A 17456-nucleotide genomic window follows, 5' to 3' on the forward strand; every position below is an offset into this window, starting at 1 on the left:
GCTGGAAGAGCGAGAGTGGCGGCTTGTGAGACCGGGAGCAAAGAAGGAGCAACGGCTGATGATGTTGGAGGCGAGTTGTTGGTGACGCCATGGTTGTTGATGTTTCCCCTCCTATGCTGACGGCCCTCGGCCAGCGTGGTCGGCGAGCGACGTTCCGGTGGTGGGAACCAGGAGTCATCACTGGCTCCTGAAGCAAGATTTCCATCCGGGGTCTCAACAGCCACCAACTGAGCAGGAGCAGGTGAGAGCGGAGTGGTGCTAGGAGCCGAAGCGTCTGTCCAAGTTGGTGAGATGGCCGGCGCAGCTGCCGATTGCCTGGTAGAACTAGATGGCCGGCATGGAAGCGAACAGTACTGGCGGCTACGCGAGGTTCGAGAAAAGTAGTTACAGCAGGCTGTGCTGCGACAGCGGATGAAAGTCACGGCATTCGTCGATGAGCGGCCAGGAGTGGTAGCAGGACGGCCGGACGGAGAAGGAGCCCAAGATGTGTCGAGGCTTCTGGCAGCTGGAGAGCTGGAAGGAGACTCAGTGTAGATAGGTGGGGCAGCTGGTAGGCTAACGGCTGGAGCTGGAACGACTGATTTCTGGCCACGGCCCAGACGCTTGGCAGCTGCAGTAGCGATGACTGACGGGTAGCAGGCGGCCGAGCAGAATTTCTTTCTGTTGTTGGAGCTGAAGAAAGTGTTGGTGCATGCCTCGTTCCCGCAAGCCTTTTCCATCTTTGAAGAGTTGGTGTAGTAGAGTCGGTGTAGTAGAGTCGGTGAGGTAGAGTCGGTGTAGTAGAATCGGTGTAGTTGAGTCGGTGTAGTAGAATCGGTGTGGTCGAAGAGAGCTGTAAACGGAGAGACGGCTGGCGCCCAGATGATCAGTAGATAGTAAAATTCTTAAAATTTAGCTTGCCGGAGGAATAAAATATGATGATAATAATGATGATGATGATGTAGGGAGCGTCGAGAGACTCCGTTAGTTAAAGTGGCTTTATTCCTCGATGCCAAGTGTCATTCTTGCATGCCCCAGTGGCAGCTGCCATCTGGTGGCGTTGTTGGAGTGCTGGATGGAGGCCACCTGGCGGAGAAAGTTGAAAACTCGGGCCGTAGCGTGGAGCAGAGATCAGAATAAGCAAATGCAGATGAATGAATGAGAGGATGGCTGGGTCAGCTCGGACAAAAATCAGCAGTGGCGTAGATTGATCATGCGGAGATGAAGACGAGCAAGCAATATTTTAGAACCTGCCCATTAGTTGAGTCCAGTGGAGCAGAATCAGCCGGGGCAGCGGTGAGGTGCCGAACAGAGTGGAGATAGAGAAGTTGTCGTAGCCGAAAAGTGGTTGCAGCCAAGATGTGCGGTGTGGTGGTGGGAAGCGATGCGGTGATGGCCAGCTGCGGTGGAAACCAAGCTAGACCAAATGCGGCAGCTAGGCTAAAAAACAAAGTCGGAGCACCAGAGGATTAGCTCGGGCACTGGAGTAGAAGAAAGAGCCTCGGTGTAGTAATGGGAGCGGCCAAGAATAGTCGGAGCACCGTAGATAGTTCGCTGGGCAGCGGAGTAGAGTTTTGCACGGCAAACAGGTGTAAGGCGCAAAACAGTAGGAAGGACCTCTAGCGGCAGAAAGTTGGAGCTTGGGCCGGGGCGTTGGGCTGTCAGATGGATTGACACAGTAAAATAAAACTTGCCCGAGTGCACTAAAATCACGACCGAAATGTGGGGAGCACTTAACTGCACGAGTGGGCGCACTTTGGGGCACGAAAAGTCAGGATTTCTCACGAAAACAAGCAAGATCTTGGGAGCTGTTTACACACACGACCGAACGCTGCCGTAGCAGACGGCAACGTTCGGTTCTCGGAATTTTTATGGCGTACCCTGCAATAGCATGTTTGTTGTTATGGCTGTTTTTATTTCTGTTAAGAAGGCAATCCAGCTAAGAGATAGGTAATGTTTTATTTCTCACAGGTAAATTTGTGTAAATTTGTAAATAACGTAAAGAATTTCCTTGTCCCATTTCCACTTAGAGTTTCAGTGACATGAAGAGTGTGAAGTGAACCACCTATCACCATGCTACTATAACACTTCATGACACTTTCTTTAGCATCAGGAAATGTATCTCAACATGAGGAGTAAGACTGTTTGTTCCTGTGATTTCCATTTTTACGGTTTTTCATCATGAAAATTGAAGTGTGCTTCTTAGAAAAGGTAAAGATTGATATGCTTTATTCTTTGTTGTATTTTTATTAATGTAAAACATTTTATTTTACAGAGCACACAGTTTCTTTATGGAATCGTGTGGTCCTGGCACGGAGATTCTTGTGCCAATGCTGACCTTTGTCCATGACGGAAGAGGGACTTCCATCAACGTTCTTCTCCATGCGTATCTTCGCGACGCACGCTCATCTAACTTCACTGCTTCTAAACACAATTTGTTTTACTTCACTGGCGAGTTTCTGGACCACTTCAGTGATCGCTTCCGTCCGCTGTTACGCACCTGCAGTCACTCACCAAGGGATTATGCCCAGGTACCCAACAATTGACTTATTTTCGTAGGTTATCTACTAATAGTCTAGTTGCGTTAGACTCTGTCTGTGTAATAGTTTTCAAAATCAGACCCTTCTTACGCGCCAACGAAGTTTTACTTGGACGTTTCTTTTTTCTAACGCTAGATGGCTTTTTGATAATTTGCAGCTGTCATAACAGTCATTTTCAGTTACTTTGCACGTGTATTTAAACATTTATTGGCAGTTATTTTGTTGAAATATTTAGTAATAACTGACGATTACTATTCCTGCAACAAAGCTCACTTGTAAAATTTTCGATAATTGCTCTTTTGTTTCTACTTCCGGTTTGCTCATTTCAGTCAGTAGTTCAGTAAATATTCATTCGAGGAGCAAAAGAACCACATATTCGTGATCCTCGTCAAATTTGTGGTAAAGTTCATGTTATCTTTTTTACGTACGCGTACTTCCGGTTTTGAGAATTTTCCTGAACTATAGTTCAGGAAAATTCTCGATTTTGGCCAAATTTTGGATTTCGTTTAAATCACATCTAATCGACCCCAAATTTCATGGAGATCACGAATATGTGGTTTAATTTGACGACAGCTCAATGGTTGAGGCGCTGTGGTTACTTCCGGTCTACTTCCGGAATTTTTTTTTAAGACTAGCATGTGAGCTTTGTTCTGTGAACAGTTCTCAATATTGTTAGGTAGATTTTAAGCAATTTAAAGCGCGCCTTTAAAGTTTTGAGCAAAAAAACCAGAACAATGAACCTATATGTATTATGTGACTATTATGTTACTTTAATTGGCATGTCACTTGATAAGAATTGTTTTCTCTTTATTAAGGTAATGAGAGGAAACGCCGAGAAGATGGACACTAAAACGTCGCCGGTATCTCCAAAATGTCAGCGTGGATCATCATTTGTTGTTGGTAATATGTTTGTGTTAGTGTTAGTTAACCCGTTGTCTGCCACGCCTTTGTTTTCCCCTAGCTCCTTAGCACGGGCCGCGCTGTTCGGTCTCGTGGTTTACAAGCCGCGGGGTCGGAGAGTCGCCAAGCCCAAAATTTGCCGCAAGGCGCCTGTTTCAGGCAATGCACCATAGTTTCCCCTTTTCAGCACGGACTTGTCAGCAATGGCAAGTCCCACTTGGTCATGGATCCTTCAGACGTGGCGCGTAGATTAGTAGAGAGCAACCTACGGGTTGTATGGCGTGGCAGCCAATGGGTTAACTTAAGTCTATGTATATGTGTATGTATGTATGTGACTGTAAAATGTGGAGGAATTGTGGGAGGAGGTGGGACAATATAACACAATTCTTTTTTTTGTTCATTGTTTCTAATTTATACCAAGTTTTGTTTATGAATTGTATCAATATATTTCTCTCAACTTCAAAGTCTTTCATTTTTAGTTTTTTACAAAGGTCAGCCACTTCCCCATTACTTATAAGATTTGATAAAATCTACAGTTACAAGTGTCTTTCGTAACTAATCTTTGAAATATCATCGTCGAACCACAAGAACATGTCCGTATGAATAAGGCAGTAGTCACTTCTAAAACATAAAACAAACAATTCACAATTCAGCATACCGGTCTTGAAGAAATCCAACACCAATAGACAACTGACGCAAAGTTGACAAAATACTAGTACTTGGGCGTTTCTGTGTAATATTTAACCGATTTGGTGGTGTAATAAGCTGGAGCCTCGGTGTTGTAGCTGGGAACGGAGTAGTACTTGGGAGCCTCGGTCGAAAAGGCAAGGGCAGCATACATGGTGGTGTAGTACTCCGCTGCCTTAGTGGTGTAGTACTCCGCTGCCTTAGTGGTGTAGTACTCCGCTGCCTTGGTGGTGTAGCACTCCGCTGCCTTGGTGGTGTAGTACTCCGCTGCCTTGGTGGTGTAGTACTCCGCTGCCTTGGTGGTGTAGCACTCCGCTGCCTTGGTGGTGTAGTACTCCGCTGCCTTGGTGGTGTAGTACTCCGCTGCCTTGGTGGTGTAGTACTCCGCTGCCTTGGTGGTGTAACTCGAGGCAGAATTATACTTTGAGGCTTCGGTGTAGTAGTTCGGGACATCATAGGTTGTGGTGTAATACTCAGCGGCCTTGGTAGTGTAGCATCCGGTTATTGCGAACGTTGTTGTTGTGTAGTAAAACGGCGGCGTTGCGGTTTGGTATCAACCATAACCACGAAACGTCGGTACACCAGTGGTCGACCCAACCATCAAGGATACAACAACCAACAGCAGCACAACGCCATAGTTAACTAGATGGTACATATAATTTGAACATTAATTTTCAATAATAACCGACATATTAACAAACAGAAAAAATAATAAAGTGAAAACTGATACAAAACTATGTAAAAACAAAATAAAATTTACCATTTGGTTTCGAACTGGTATTACGTTGGAGAATGCAGTTGGTGACAAAAAGTGTACAGCAGTTGTTGCCGTGTCAGATATGCTCACTCAACTGATTTCTATGGCCTTTTGTCTCTCCTTTTATACTAATTTTTTCTTACCCTGACCTCTCTCTTAAGCCTTACGGCTATTTTACCTGCTTGATAATGAAGCAAACACTTCCCGTTCTCACCCAACCTCTACACCACCGCATTGACAGTTTTACGTAATGATCTCCGTGAAGGACATACAAACTGGCCTTTCCTTCTGCAGGTTGACGTTGCTGGGGACGTGTCTACAACAAACAATATCAAAATTAATACCAAATGGTTATGGCTTAAAACGAATGGAATCACGATGTAGTACTCGGGCTCTTTGGTGATGCAGCTCGGGCAGCATAAATTGTAGTCTCAGTGGTGTAGTATTTGAGGACAACAACCAACAGCAGCACGACGCCACAGTTTGCTATACAATAAATAATTGGAACATAAATATGCAATAATAACTGACATAATTTAAAAAAGGAAAGGTGATACACAATTCCATGTAGAAAACTGAAAATTTACCCCTATGGATGATGAAGAATGCAGTTGGTGACATAGTGCACGGCAGTTGTTGTCGTGTCGGAGATAATCACTCGCCTGATTATTTCGTCTTTTCTCTCCTTTAATACAACTTGTAATACTCTGAAGCCTTGATGGTGTTGTACTTTGGAGCCTTGGTGTAGCAAGCTGGAGCAGCGTTGGTTGATGTTGAGTAATAAGACAGTAGCGTTGTGCTTTGATATCCGCCATACTCAGGAGACATCTGTACACCAGTGGTCGACCCAACCATCAACGATTTTCCACCCAACAGCAGCACAACACCATAATTGACTAGACAATAAATAATTTGAACATTAATATGCAATAATAACTGACAAAAACGATAGAAATTAATATAAAACCACAATGTAACAGAATATTTACTCATGATTGCGATTTAGTGTCAAATACTGCACACTGCACAGCAGTTGTTGCCGTGTCGGAGGTGCTCACTCAACTGATTACTTAGATCTTTTCTCTCTCCTTTTATGCGACTTTTCTCACCCTGACCCCTTTCATTTACGAAAATTAGACTATTAAGTGAATGAAAAAGGAAGTCAGCTTTCCACATTAGTAAATACATGTGGCCTGTGGGAGCCACATCTTGACCATAATTGAGTTAGCTATACAAATATAACAAACAAGTTGTGCAGTTGAGTTTTAAAAAGAGACAGAGAAGGAGCGACCAGGCTATCCTTTTTTAATTGTGGGATGTAAGCTAGGATTAACATTAGACATGGGGACAAACCCCAAAACAAATCTATCCAGGAAGTCAGCAACGAATTGAAAAGCATGTTTTTTTAGAAAGGTTTTTTACCTACTTATACTATACTGTCTTAAATATCACAGGAATAAAACAAATGTTAGTCAAAATAAAAAAAGTGTAGTAAAAAACCTTGAATTTCCTTGGTTTTGGAAGACAGCTTGAATTGGACCATTTTATCACTGTTATCACAAGCACCCAGATCACACGAAACCTTCAGCTGAAGATATTATCTGAAAATATTGAGTCAAGAATGAAATAAGAATCTGAATAGTGTTATCTATTAAATCATTCAAAATCTGTGATGATGTAAACTCTTCTTTATAGCCAATCAAGATCTTTTTCATGTTCGTCAATTGTCAAAAGGTGTCATAATAAAAGAGCAATATACCAGACAGAGAGATACTCTAATAGTTATCACACACGAAACGGAAAAATATAACAGATTACCAAATTCCTGAGAATGAGAATTGCCATGGGGATCGTTGTCACACAGCTACCACCAACACGCCAAGCGGCGACCATTTTGAATGATTCGCACTAAATTGAGGGGGACGGGGCAAGGTTGCATGAATTTGAATAAGGTGGATCAAAAATTCATACTGAATTCACTTCAGACATGAATTTTCATTCAGATCAGAGATATAGAAAGGAAACAAACAAATCTATACGACAATAACATTTAAAATACATCCAAATTAACCAAAATATGAAACATAAAAAAAGAAATAATTTTTCTCTCACAATCGGACAAACAAACTACCGCAGACGAATTAGGTTGAATCAAAACAATCCAAGAGTGCCACCTTGCAATGAATCAGCAAATTTGCGCGCCTTTTATCATTACCACAACCAGAATTGAAATGTACAATATAGCACTTAGCAAATTCCTTTTTTCAAGAATAAATTGGTGGCCCTGAAAAGGGCCGTTTGTTTAAAGACGGGAGAAGTTTATGCCTTGGCGGGTTTGTCGGTCTTCTTGGGCAAGAGAACGGCCTGGATATTAGGCAAGACACCACCCTGGGCAATTGTAACACCGGAGAGAAGTTTGTTCAACTCTTCGTCGTTGCGGATAGCCAATTGCAAGTGACGAGGGATGATACGGGTCTTCTTGTTGTCACGGGCGGCGTTACCGGCCAACTCGAGGACCTCAGCGGCCAAGTACTCCATGACGGCAGCCAAGTAGACGGGGGCACCGGCACCAACGCGTTCAGCGTACGAGCCCTTGCGGAGCATTCGATGGATACGACCGACGGGGAATTGAAGTCCGGCCCTGCTGGAACGAGTCTTTGACTTTCCCTTTACTTTGCCTCCTTTGCCGCGGCCAGACATGATTGGATTGAGAGTAAGTTAACACGGTTCCTTAAATCAAGGAACAACTGATGTATACAATATGAAAAATCTGGGTTTATATAGTCGCTTGATGTCGGACAGTCGGATTCAGAATACAATTTTGGTAGCCAACCAGAAACTTTTATTTGCCCCGTCTTTCTTTCAGCTCTCCCTGATTGTGTTACTAGCTCCGCCCCCAACTGAACATCTATCTGTTACACGTAAGTCTCTGGAGACGAAAATTTTGGCTACCATCAAGTAGTGAGGGGGAGCCAGCTTCAATATAAAAACGAAATTTGAAGTGTTCGGTCGTTACTTTCTCAGATTTACCCAAGTCCTAGAATGCCCCCCAAAGTTAGTGGAAAAGCTGCGAAGAAGGCCGGCAAGGCCCAGAAGAACATTGCCAAAGGAGACAAGAAGAAGAAGCGCAAGAGGAAGGAGAGCTACGCCATTTACATCTACAAAGTGTTGAAGCAGGTCCATCCAGACACTGGCATTTCCTCCAAAGCCATGACCATCATGAACAGCTTCGTCAACGACATTTTCGAGCGCATCGCTGGAGAATCGTCCCGTCTTGCCCACTACAACAAGCGTTCGACCATCACTAGCCGGGAAATCCAGACGGCCGTCCGTCTGCTTTTGCCCGGTGAGTTGGCCAAGCACGCCGTGTCTGAAGGCACCAAGGCAGTGACCAAGTACACCAGCACCAAGTAAATTGTCTCCGGTCTTCTCTTTCAACCCAAACGGCCCTTTTCAGGGCCACCAAACTTTATAGAAAAGAAAAAGCCCTACTGCTATAATCACACAGCCTCGCCTCTGAACGAAGAGATTCTAATTCACAGTAAACAAATGCCTGTTTTATTCTGAAATGAATAATCCTAGGCCAGGATACCCTTTTTTAACCATAAATTCACTATAAAAGGGGGAAAACATGTATCTAGGATTTTCAATAATTGATCTTCTGGGACTGTTACAAATTGAATTCGAGACCCTATGATTGAACCCTACGACAACCATTGATCTTCTGCCGCAAGCTTGGCTTTGCTTAGCTTTAACATTAATTTAATTGTAATTTATTGTTTAAGTTTACTTCGACGACGTTTACACGACTTAATCAGTGACGGAAAACCTTTGGAATTTTCTAGAATGAATCCTAAATCGATAATACTTTTTCATCAGTTGGTTACTTTTGTCAAGTCTAGCATATTTAAGCGATAACGATTTATATCTACCCCACGCACGAGTTAGTTTAAAATAATTTTTTAACTGAGGCCACGAAGTTAAACAAAATCTTTTTCCTTAAAAAGTTGGTGGCCCTGAAAAGGGCCGATTGAATTGAGATCGGAGTCTAAATGAAAATAATTGTTTAACCGCCGAAGCCGTACAGAGTGCGGCCCTGGCGTTTCAGTGCGTAGACGACATCCATGGCCGTCACAGTCTTCCTCTTGGCGTGTTCAGTGTAGGTGACGGCGTCACGAATCACGTTCTCGAGAAACACCTTTAAAACACCACGGGTTTCCTCGTAGATGAGACCAGAGATACGCTTCACACCACCACGACGGGCAAGACGACGGATGGCCGGCTTGGTGATTCCCTGGATGTTGTCACGCAAAACTTTGCGATGACGTTTGGCGCCTCCTTTGCCGAGTCCTTTTCCTCCTTTACCGCGACCAGTCATTCTGAGATGAGTTTCGGAAGTTTGATAAACTATTAAACTGAATGATTCAAACTGTGGAAGAATTTGTGCTTTATACTCGCTCCAGTCCCCTCAAGCTTAACGCCCATTGGTGGGAACTTCAGCAACGCCCATCATTCTAACAAAGAGAGAATTTCCGTTATCAATTCTTTCCCTCCCATTTTTGAACTAACCAATCCCTAGCCAGTGAACTCCCTTAGCTCCGCAACGTCCGTAGGTTCCCAACATATACCTAGCACTTTTAACTAGCAAAGACATCTGAAATTTCAGTCGCTCGAAATGGCTCGTACCAAGCAAACCGCTCGCAAATCCACCGGTGGCAAGGCGCCCCGCAAACAGTTGGCCACTAAAGCTGCTCGCAAGAGTGCACCGGCCACTGGAGGAGTCAAGAAACCCCATCGTTATCGTCCCGGCACCGTCGCTCTTCGTGAGATCCGTCGCTACCAAAAGTCGACCGAGCTTTTGATCCGCAAGTTGCCATTCCAGCGCTTGGTCAGAGAAATCGCCCAGGATTTCAAGACCGACTTGCGTTTCCAGAGCTCGGCCGTCATGGCCCTGCAGGAGGCCAGCGAAGCTTACTTGGTGGGTCTTTTCGAAGACACCAACTTGTGTGCCATCCACGCTAAGCGTGTCACCATCATGCCAAAAGACATCCAACTCGCTCGCCGTATCCGTGGTGAACGTGCTTAAGCCAATTGATTCCCTTCTACCAACAAATCGGCCCTTTTCAGGGCCACCAACATTTATAGAAAAGAATGTTACATACCGATTACTTCTGATCATGGGGAAGACTGACAGATGAAACTACTGCACATGTCGATTATACAATGCTGTGTCAAAAGCGCCATCGAGCTCTCGAAGAGGTCGTCCAAGAAACTGTCAGCTAACAATCCGGATACCTGCGATCCTGCATTTTAAAAAATATGGTTATACTGGTGTCTTTAAATTTAGAAATGAAATTACCTACACAAAAATATTCGCAGGGCACGTCAAAAGATTCAGAACGACTTCAATCTCTGTAAATAATACTTCAAAGTGATTAGTTTAACTATATACAGCATTGATTATAGAACAAGTTTAACAGCTATGGGTAATTTAAAATGTAAAACGTGTAAAAGCAGTATTTGGCAATTTGGTGTGCAAAGGGTCGAAATTTAACACGTTTCTTATTTTATTTTAGTCACAAAACACAATACAGTTTTGAATTTTTTCCTTTATACGAAAAGAAAGGACATTACCATAATAGCAATGAGTCATGTGGCATAAAAATGGAACGACATTACCATAATAGCAATTTGTCATGTGACATAAAAATGGAATACACACAAGATATTTCTTAATTAAACTTGATAAAAATGAAATAATAAGAGAATAACTTCTTAATGAAATGGTAAGAATTATTAACGTCCCAACAAATCCACAAACTGTATGACTGACGAGCTCCTCAGTCCTGAACACCAATCACCTCCCTTCCAGCCCTTCTCACCCATTAAATTGATGCATTGGACCAATGTAACAGATTGTCCACATTCTTTCTTCGTGAGACCAGTGCAAAGCAACTCAAGAATCTCATGTTCACCGACAAAAAAAGAGTCGATGAACGATACTTTATCATTTTCACGTCTCCCACACACCAACTTACACGGAGTTTGAGGATAGAAACACACTCCATTCAGTTTCTCTAAGACAACTGGTGTTAATTCTACTGGCTTCCAACTAGTCTTAACGCGACACCGGATCGCAAATGGAGGAATGCATTGAAACTGATCAGGTAATGCGAAGATTTCAGCAAAAGAGACAACTTGGCTATCTCCGTAATCCAAAAAATAAACAGAGGCAGTATTCGTAAAAATTTTGTAAAGCAGTCCACGGCGCCAGGTGGCAAATTTGGGGTGTTTGATTCCGTAGATCAGGTTATTCTTTGGCTTATGTTTGTCGGAAAAGAAATTGGCGTCTCTTTTGCACAGTTGATTTAGTTGGTCCTCCATTTCCTTCATTTCAACTTTATTCCTTTCAAGATGGAACCAGAAAATGTTGGAAGAATAGTAGCTTATTTTTCCTTCCAATTCAGTGAATACAACTTCTGGGATCGATTCAACTGATTCTTCTTCCGGTATTGGTGGTAGAGACAATTTTCCGCTGCTGAGTTGCTTGATAAGGTTTATCCCACTAGAAGAGTAGAGACGAACGCGAAGAACTCCGTCGATGACATCCAAGCACTCAATGGTAAACGCAGGCAGTCCAAACATGAGAGTCTCAAAAGCGGCGATGGCATCCTTAGAAAAACCTTTACTTCCATCCAAGGAACACTTGAAAGCCAGAGCTGCCTGTTTGCTCAATTCAATAGGTAATTGACGCAAATCGGACATTTTCACGGCGCAATTGTTGCCATAATCGAAATAGAAGACTTGGGCAGTGTCTCCATTTACAGCCTCAACTGTAGCGCGATACCAGCGTTGGTCATCAGGGAAGAATGCCAAACAAGGTTTGCCTTTGAAGACGGTGAAATTATTTTCGTTGGTGAACACGGGATCAATGACCAATTTATCAATAAGATCCGCGATGAGTTCCAATGATACTGGATCTAACTGAACCCAAAATTCAGTGGGAGATTTGATGTAAGAGGCGACAGCATGGGTAGAAATTATTTGATTCGAAACGAATTCTAGATTCTGGGCAGGCAATTTCGGATGTGAAATACGTTCTAGGATATTGTTTCGAATTAAATATTGGGAGACATCGCCTATCTCGGGAACAGCCAAATCCACTTCAAAAAACTCTTTGTTTCCATCTGAATGATGCAAAATATTTCAATAACGGAATAATTGTATGAAGTCTTAATAATGAAACAACAAACCTGAACCTGTAGAGTGAAATGAAGCAGTAACGGTTTCCCCGGTTAAGAAGCAAGCGGCAAGATATTTTTTTGCTTCGGGATTGATGGAGAAGGTAGTCATCTTTTTTACTCCTTCCAGTTTGCAGTTCCATGCCTGGAATAAATAACGTATTATAAATAACAGCATGAAAACATGAATAACATTCCTTCTTACCAATTTGGGAAACCCCAAGAAGCGTGGGACCATGCGCTTCACCTGCGACAGAGGAGTGTTTTGTTTATTTCCGAAATCCACAAAAAGAAGCTCAGCGATTTCGCCACGAATCGACAGAATTTCAGAGCGATAGTAGCGATCATCTTCTGTAAAGCGGGCAACGCAAGGTAACCCTAGTATGGGTTGCTCCTCCATCAACTCTTCGGGAGAAAGTGACGAATAGAATTTTTCAAGCTCCTCCAAACAGTTCTATTTAAAGAAAGAAATTAACAATTAATTCAATGAAGAACTACAAAAATTAAAGGTACTAGAAATGGAATTTTTACCTGATATTTCGATAGGTTTACGGGGCTTAAGAAAAATTGGCCAGGATTATAAAACCAAGAGACACAGACTTCCATCGGTGTTTCCGAAACAGGAAGACTGGTATATTCAGTAAACAGTAGAAGAGTTCCAAAAACATCATTGACGGCTAGGTTGTTTGTGACAGCAACATCTTGAACTAACGATTCAGCTTGAACCACGGCGCCAGATATAACTGGCTCTTCGGGTAAAGGTTCAGTTTCAACTGGGCTGCAGAGTTCACCAAGATCACTTTCACCATGAGAGAGTCGAACGCAAAGAACTCCATCGACCAACTTCAAGAACTTGACAGAAAAGCTTTCCAAATCCACGACGATTTCTTCAAATAACTTCGAAGCGGATTCTGAAAAATTTTCGGAGCCATCCTGGCAACATTTAAAAGCCAGGGCCGGTTGTTGCGCAAATTCTTTGGGTAATCCACGCACTTCGAAGGTCTTCACATCGCAACTCTCTCCGTAGTCAACATAGCAGATCGTGACACAGTCTTCTTTGACGGCTTCGACTTTCGCGCGATACCAACGTTTATCGACCTCGTAGAAAGCCAAACAAGGTTTGCCAACGGAGGGAATGAAGTCCTTTTTGTTGAGAAACTGAGGATCGAGAGCCAGTTTGTCTAAGCGTGCCATGAAATCATTCACGGAAATCGGATCAAATTGAACCCAAAATTCGGATGGTGATTTGAAACACAATGTGATAGCATTGGTAGAAATGATTTGCTGTGGAGAAAAGTTCACATCCTGGGCAGCCAATTCCACATCTGCTTCCAGCGAAACACGTTCAACGACATTTTTTTCGATCAAATACTGGGACGCATCGCCAATTTTGGGAACAGTCAAATCCACTTCAAAGACTCTATTGTTCTCGCCTAAAATACATAAGCAGAATGTTCACTAGTGATTAAACTAAATGAAATCGTAGAACTAACCTGGACTTGCAGGATGAAACAAAGCAGAAAGCTCCTCATTAGTTGCAAAGCATGTGTCGATGTGTTTCTGAAAATCGGGGCAGATCGGGCTGGCCTTCTTTACCCCTTTTAATTTACACTGCCAGGTCTATGAAAAAAATTTATACATTACATAGAATTACTTCAAAATATAAACGGAATAAAAATACCATTTGCGGAAATTCCATGAAGCATGGGGTTATTCGTTTTAATTCAGACAGAGGAGTCTTCTGTTGATTTCCATAATCAACAAAAAGAATGTCAGCAATATCATCAACAATACTGAGGATTTGCGAACGATAGTAACGACCGTCTTCGGCGAAACGAGCAACGCAAGGTAATCCTAAACTGGGCTGATCCTCGTGCAAATCATTGGGGGAAAGCGATGAATAGAACTTTTCAAGTTCCTCCAGTTCGTTCTAAAATAAAAATAAAGAAAAAATGTACAATAAATTTAGCTTGTCCTCATTGTGAAATAAATTTGGAAAAAAAAAATACCTGATATGCGCAGATAACTGGACTTGAAAGAAAGAATCGGAATGGATGAACAAAATAACTAACGACGACGCTGATCGGTTTATCAGAAACGCTTCTACTGGAATACCCAGCACTGGGTGGTAGGATGTTCGGAAAACTTGGTGCTCCCAAGTTATCTTTAACCACAATTTTTTCTTTCTTCGTTTCTTCCACCAATCGCACAAGATATTTTCCTTCTGAATCCAGAATAGTGAAAGTCGCTAAGAATATTTTTCCCATGGTGCGACTTTGAAATTTGTCTTTCTCCTCCACTGTCCAATCGCGAGACGCGTCTTCTTCATCCAGCTTGCAGTGATACGCAAGTGGAGGTAGTTTTACGAATTCCTCGTCGATGCTTTTGATTTTCTCGACAGGAGCAAGTTGCGTGTTTCCACAGTCGACGAAAAGAACAGTGGCTCCTTGATGAGCACAGTATTTCACAATTTGTCCGCGATACCATCCGTTATCTTCTTCATATTGAACCACGCATGCAGAGCCAGGTTTCGGTTCTACAATTGAAGGTTTGGATTCATCTGTTAGCAAAAAATCGGTTAATGGTTATAATATTTATTAGATAACAAACTAGAGAAATTGTATAGTCGGTTCATCCATCAAAATTTACCGGAATATACTGCGTTTAGGTTTTTTTCTAAATCTCCTAGGGCGGTCCAGGATTCCAATTGCAGAACGTAGAAACTTGACGGATTGTTGACATAAACAACTTTAACTGGTTGGTTTAGTGGAACCGGTTGTACTGGATAACTCATCGGGTGGCATGAATACGTCCGTGTTTTGGATATCTTGGGCAGATCCACTTCCTCTAATCTTCCGACATCACTGCGGGATCCCCAGAAAACGGTTACGGAGATGCTGTTTTCTTGATTTCTCATAGATCTATCAATCGTCCGGAGTCGACCGGATGAAGGAACTGAAGTCTGTAGGTAACATTCTTTTCCCATATTTGGTTCTATAACAAGAAATATAAAAAATGAATTAGATTTTATTATTCAGCAACGCATCAGGTAGTAACTTACCACTTTTCAAATCTTTCGATTCCGACAAAACAGCTGGGGAAAGAATCTTTGCAATTTTGTCATTGCATGGATCATTTGTGAATTTCACGGAATAGATACCATCCACACATTTTCCAACTTTTACTTTTAAGAATTTGCCCACGATAAGGTCTCTCCATTCTGGAATGGACATGGTCACATTGTTCTCTAGTTGGCAATGAATACCAAAAGGAGGTTGACGAAAAAGAGTTGAACTTTGAAGTGGGGCCAGAATTTTGCTACGCGATATCATGACGGTACTCCCGAAGTCAATGAACATAACTTCGGCATGGTTAACAAATTCCTTGGTTATTCGGACACGATAAACATTAAATTCATCCCATTTCAGCACACCATATTCCAACAAGTGGCTTTTTACATCCGCATAAAGAAGAGGAGGATAGGGCACTGAAGAGTATAATTTATCAAGCTCCTTCGTCATTTGGTAAAGATCGTGAAACATCTTCTGACATTGACCAAAAAAATAGCCGGGTTTTTCAGTATGAGTGATATAGAGATGCTGCGTATTAGCCAATTTAGCAGCAGGAATCTGTAAACGCGTGAAAAACAAATTTATTTATTAGAAATAGTAACATAAAACTGTCAATGTTCCAAACTACCTCAAATATACATGTTGGGATGGTTATGTTGATGTTCCCCAATTGATTACAGCTGTCATGAGTGGTGGTGTTGGAACTCGGTAGTTTTTTCACATTGTCTCCAGTAGTGTTAACATTGGGTGAGGCTATCACATGGGTGTGGTGTGGATCCTTCGTTTTAACCACAACTGAACTATAACTTTGCATATATTCTATGTAAGTTTGTGCAGCTACACCCATTTTTCGTTCAATCATGATGGTGGCCAAAAGTTGATTATTTGAACCAAACAATCTCACACTCTGACCTTCCTTAAAGTTCTCAATCAATATTGCTTTCCAGATTTGTTTTTCAACATGCATCTTAAAGAACATCATGGCAGACTCACTCCACTGATGACTTGAACTTATAGATTCACGTGGGGCAATGATATCAGCAAGGAGAAATTTACTAGCAAGTGGAACCCATGTTCGAAGGTTCTCTTCTTCAATTCCAGGAAAATTCAAAATTCGAACAACATTTGGAGGAATTGCATGAAGCTTTCCTGTATCAATACAGAAAACATCTAGTGTTCCATTTTCACTTAATTTCACATCAGGAATTCTAGCACGCTGCCACTGATTATTGATGAATACACAGCAAATCTGATTGCTATCTAGTTCCTTTAGATACAATGGTGGAGGCCTGGTCTCCAAACTATGTTGTATAGTTTCAATGAATAATTCAATCAGTATGCGGAAGCGATTTTGAGGGACGCCCCAAAAACAGATGAACGGTTCCTTTCGACGTCGAGGTGTATCGTCGACGTGAGTAACGTATAGTGAAATGTTCACCATTTTCGCTTGTCACTATTCAATTGCATCATAAAAATATGGTTAGAACAACGAATAATTTCCCAAAATATATAACTAATAAGATAACCTACGTATAAGATACGATGAACAATAACTATTTAAGTCGATTTGCTTCGCATTGGTACAGCAATAAAAGGGTCCGACTACGACGTACGTAAACTGCAATGCTAACTACTAATAACCGGTAATCAGTCTAGCCACTCACTTCACTAGCGACCAAGCGTCAAAGCCATCCGAGATCCGACATCAGAGTGTTTAGGGATTCTAAATTTATACTCCACTACCATCCTTGATAGGAAGAACATTATCCTACGCGGGAAACTAAGAATTCTTCGAAAATCGAAAGGTTTTCATTGTTATTTTAAGAAAATAACATTTTTAAACGTGTGATTTGAAAATTTAGATGACGTAGTTGAGGAGGTGATGACAAGATCGTATCGTATACACACAATCACACTTAAATGCATTACTAAAATGTATGAAAACGATAAATTGGAGTTGTTAAATGAGGAGAAAGAGAGAGAAAAAGTTTAACGGAAGTTTGTTTGGAGTAGTATCCGACTTGAGTACGCTTGTACTTCATTGACTCAGCACTGGTCCTGAATTGGGCGAATTTGCACATACTGAGTGAACGGCAATGGCAGGGCATCCGAGGATCCGCAGAGGCTAATCGAACTACTCTCAAAAGTCAACTTCGGAACGTGATTCAACAAGTGAAGAACAAGTCAAGAGAGAAATTGATGATCAAAAGAAACGGTTTAGTTCAAGCATCATATCAGGTCATCAACAAAATTCACAAAACTTTTTTTGCCGTCGCAGTTT

At 42.1% G+C, this 17456-nt stretch overlaps 5 protein-coding genes and 2 long non-coding RNA genes across 9 annotated transcripts in view; 4 read left to right on the plus strand and 3 right to left on the minus strand.

Annotated features, from left to right (window-relative positions):
* The window catches only part of LOC124206194 (neurexin-4-like), an 86302-nt gene that overhangs the window by 38509 nt on the left and 30337 nt on the right, over positions 1-17456 (plus strand). The window lies entirely within an intron of this gene.
* On the plus strand, positions 1838-2125 carry LOC124206238. Its single transcript, XR_006879648.1, has 2 exons — positions 1838-1929; positions 2010-2125. It is a non-coding gene; the product is annotated as an uncharacterized LOC124206238 (long non-coding RNA).
* LOC124206231 lies at positions 3846-7177 on the minus strand. Of its 2 annotated transcripts, XR_006879640.1 has the most exons (7): positions 6682-7177; positions 6364-6464; positions 5853-5980; positions 5451-5759; positions 5251-5349; positions 4867-5179; positions 3846-4748 (listed from the first exon to the last, which is right to left on the minus strand). It is a non-coding gene; the product is annotated as an uncharacterized LOC124206231 (long non-coding RNA). The 2 variants fall into 2 exon arrangements; XR_006879639.1 differs by lacking the exon at positions 5853-5980 and having other exon boundaries at positions 4061-4748; positions 6682-7173.
* On the plus strand, positions 7867-8319 carry LOC124206219 (histone H2B.3). Its single transcript, XM_046603928.1, has one exon. It carries the CDS (start codon positions 7906-7908, stop codon positions 8275-8277), a length of 372 nt encoding a protein of 123 aa, XP_046459884.1. The 5' UTR covers positions 7867-7905; the 3' UTR covers positions 8278-8319.
* LOC124206222 (histone H4-like) lies at positions 8878-10154 on the minus strand. Its single transcript, XM_046603932.1, has 2 exons — positions 10026-10154; positions 8878-9242 (listed from the first exon to the last, which is right to left on the minus strand). The coding sequence occupies exons 1-2, from the start codon at positions 10040-10042 to the stop codon at positions 8930-8932; spliced, it is 330 nt and encodes a 109-aa protein (XP_046459888.1). The 5' UTR covers positions 10043-10154; the 3' UTR covers positions 8878-8929.
* LOC124206211 (histone H3) lies at positions 9491-10166 on the plus strand. The gene has a single exon (XM_046603919.1). The coding sequence runs from the start codon at positions 9539-9541 to the stop codon at positions 9947-9949; it is 411 nt and encodes a 136-aa protein (XP_046459875.1). The 5' UTR covers positions 9491-9538; the 3' UTR covers positions 9950-10166.
* Positions 10410-16887, minus strand: LOC124206185 (tudor domain-containing 6-like). 2 transcript variants are annotated; one of them, XM_046603891.1, is made up of 11 exons: positions 16706-16887; positions 15804-16628; positions 15166-15733; positions 14754-15098; positions 14114-14664; positions 13786-14034; positions 13598-13724; positions 12636-13537; positions 12310-12558; positions 12117-12249; positions 10410-12050 (listed from the first exon to the last, which is right to left on the minus strand). In XM_046603891.1, the coding sequence occupies exons 2-11, from the start codon at positions 16614-16616 to the stop codon at positions 10660-10662; spliced, it is 5328 nt and encodes a 1775-aa protein (XP_046459847.1). In that variant the 5' UTR covers positions 16617-16628; positions 16706-16887; the 3' UTR covers positions 10410-10659. The 2 variants fall into 2 exon arrangements, with proteins under 2 accessions (XP_046459847.1, XP_046459846.1); XM_046603890.1 differs by having other exon boundaries at positions 14754-15104; positions 16706-16826.

The sequence above is a fragment of the Daphnia pulex genome, chromosome 10 (assembly GCF_021134715.1).
Source record: "Daphnia pulex isolate KAP4 chromosome 10, ASM2113471v1".
NCBI classification, from domain to species: Eukaryota; Metazoa; Arthropoda; class Branchiopoda; order Diplostraca; family Daphniidae; genus Daphnia; species Daphnia pulex.

What these genes read in the sequence shown, in the direction of transcription:
- LOC124206219 (XM_046603928.1), top strand. Translation starts at nt 7,906, where the DNA reads ATGCCCCCCAAAGTTAGTGGAAAAGCTGCGAAGAAGGCCGGCAAGGCC.
- LOC124206211 (XM_046603919.1), top strand. Translation starts at nt 9,539, where the DNA reads ATGGCTCGTACCAAGCAAACCGCTCGCAAATCCACCGGTGGCAAGGCG.
- LOC124206185 (XM_046603890.1), bottom strand. Translation starts at nt 16,616, where the DNA reads ATGGTGAACATTTCACTATACGTTACTCACGTCGACGATACACCTCGA. An exon ending in TCCCAACATGTATATTTGAG is followed by an intron (nt 15,734 to 15,803) that starts GTAGTTTGGAAC and finishes ACGCGTTTACAG; the next exon opens with ATTCCTGCTGCTAAATTGGC. An exon ending in CCTAAACGCAGTATATTCCG is followed by an intron (nt 14,665 to 14,753) that starts GTAAATTTTGAT and finishes TTTTGCTAACAG; the next exon opens with ATGAATCCAAACCTTCAATT.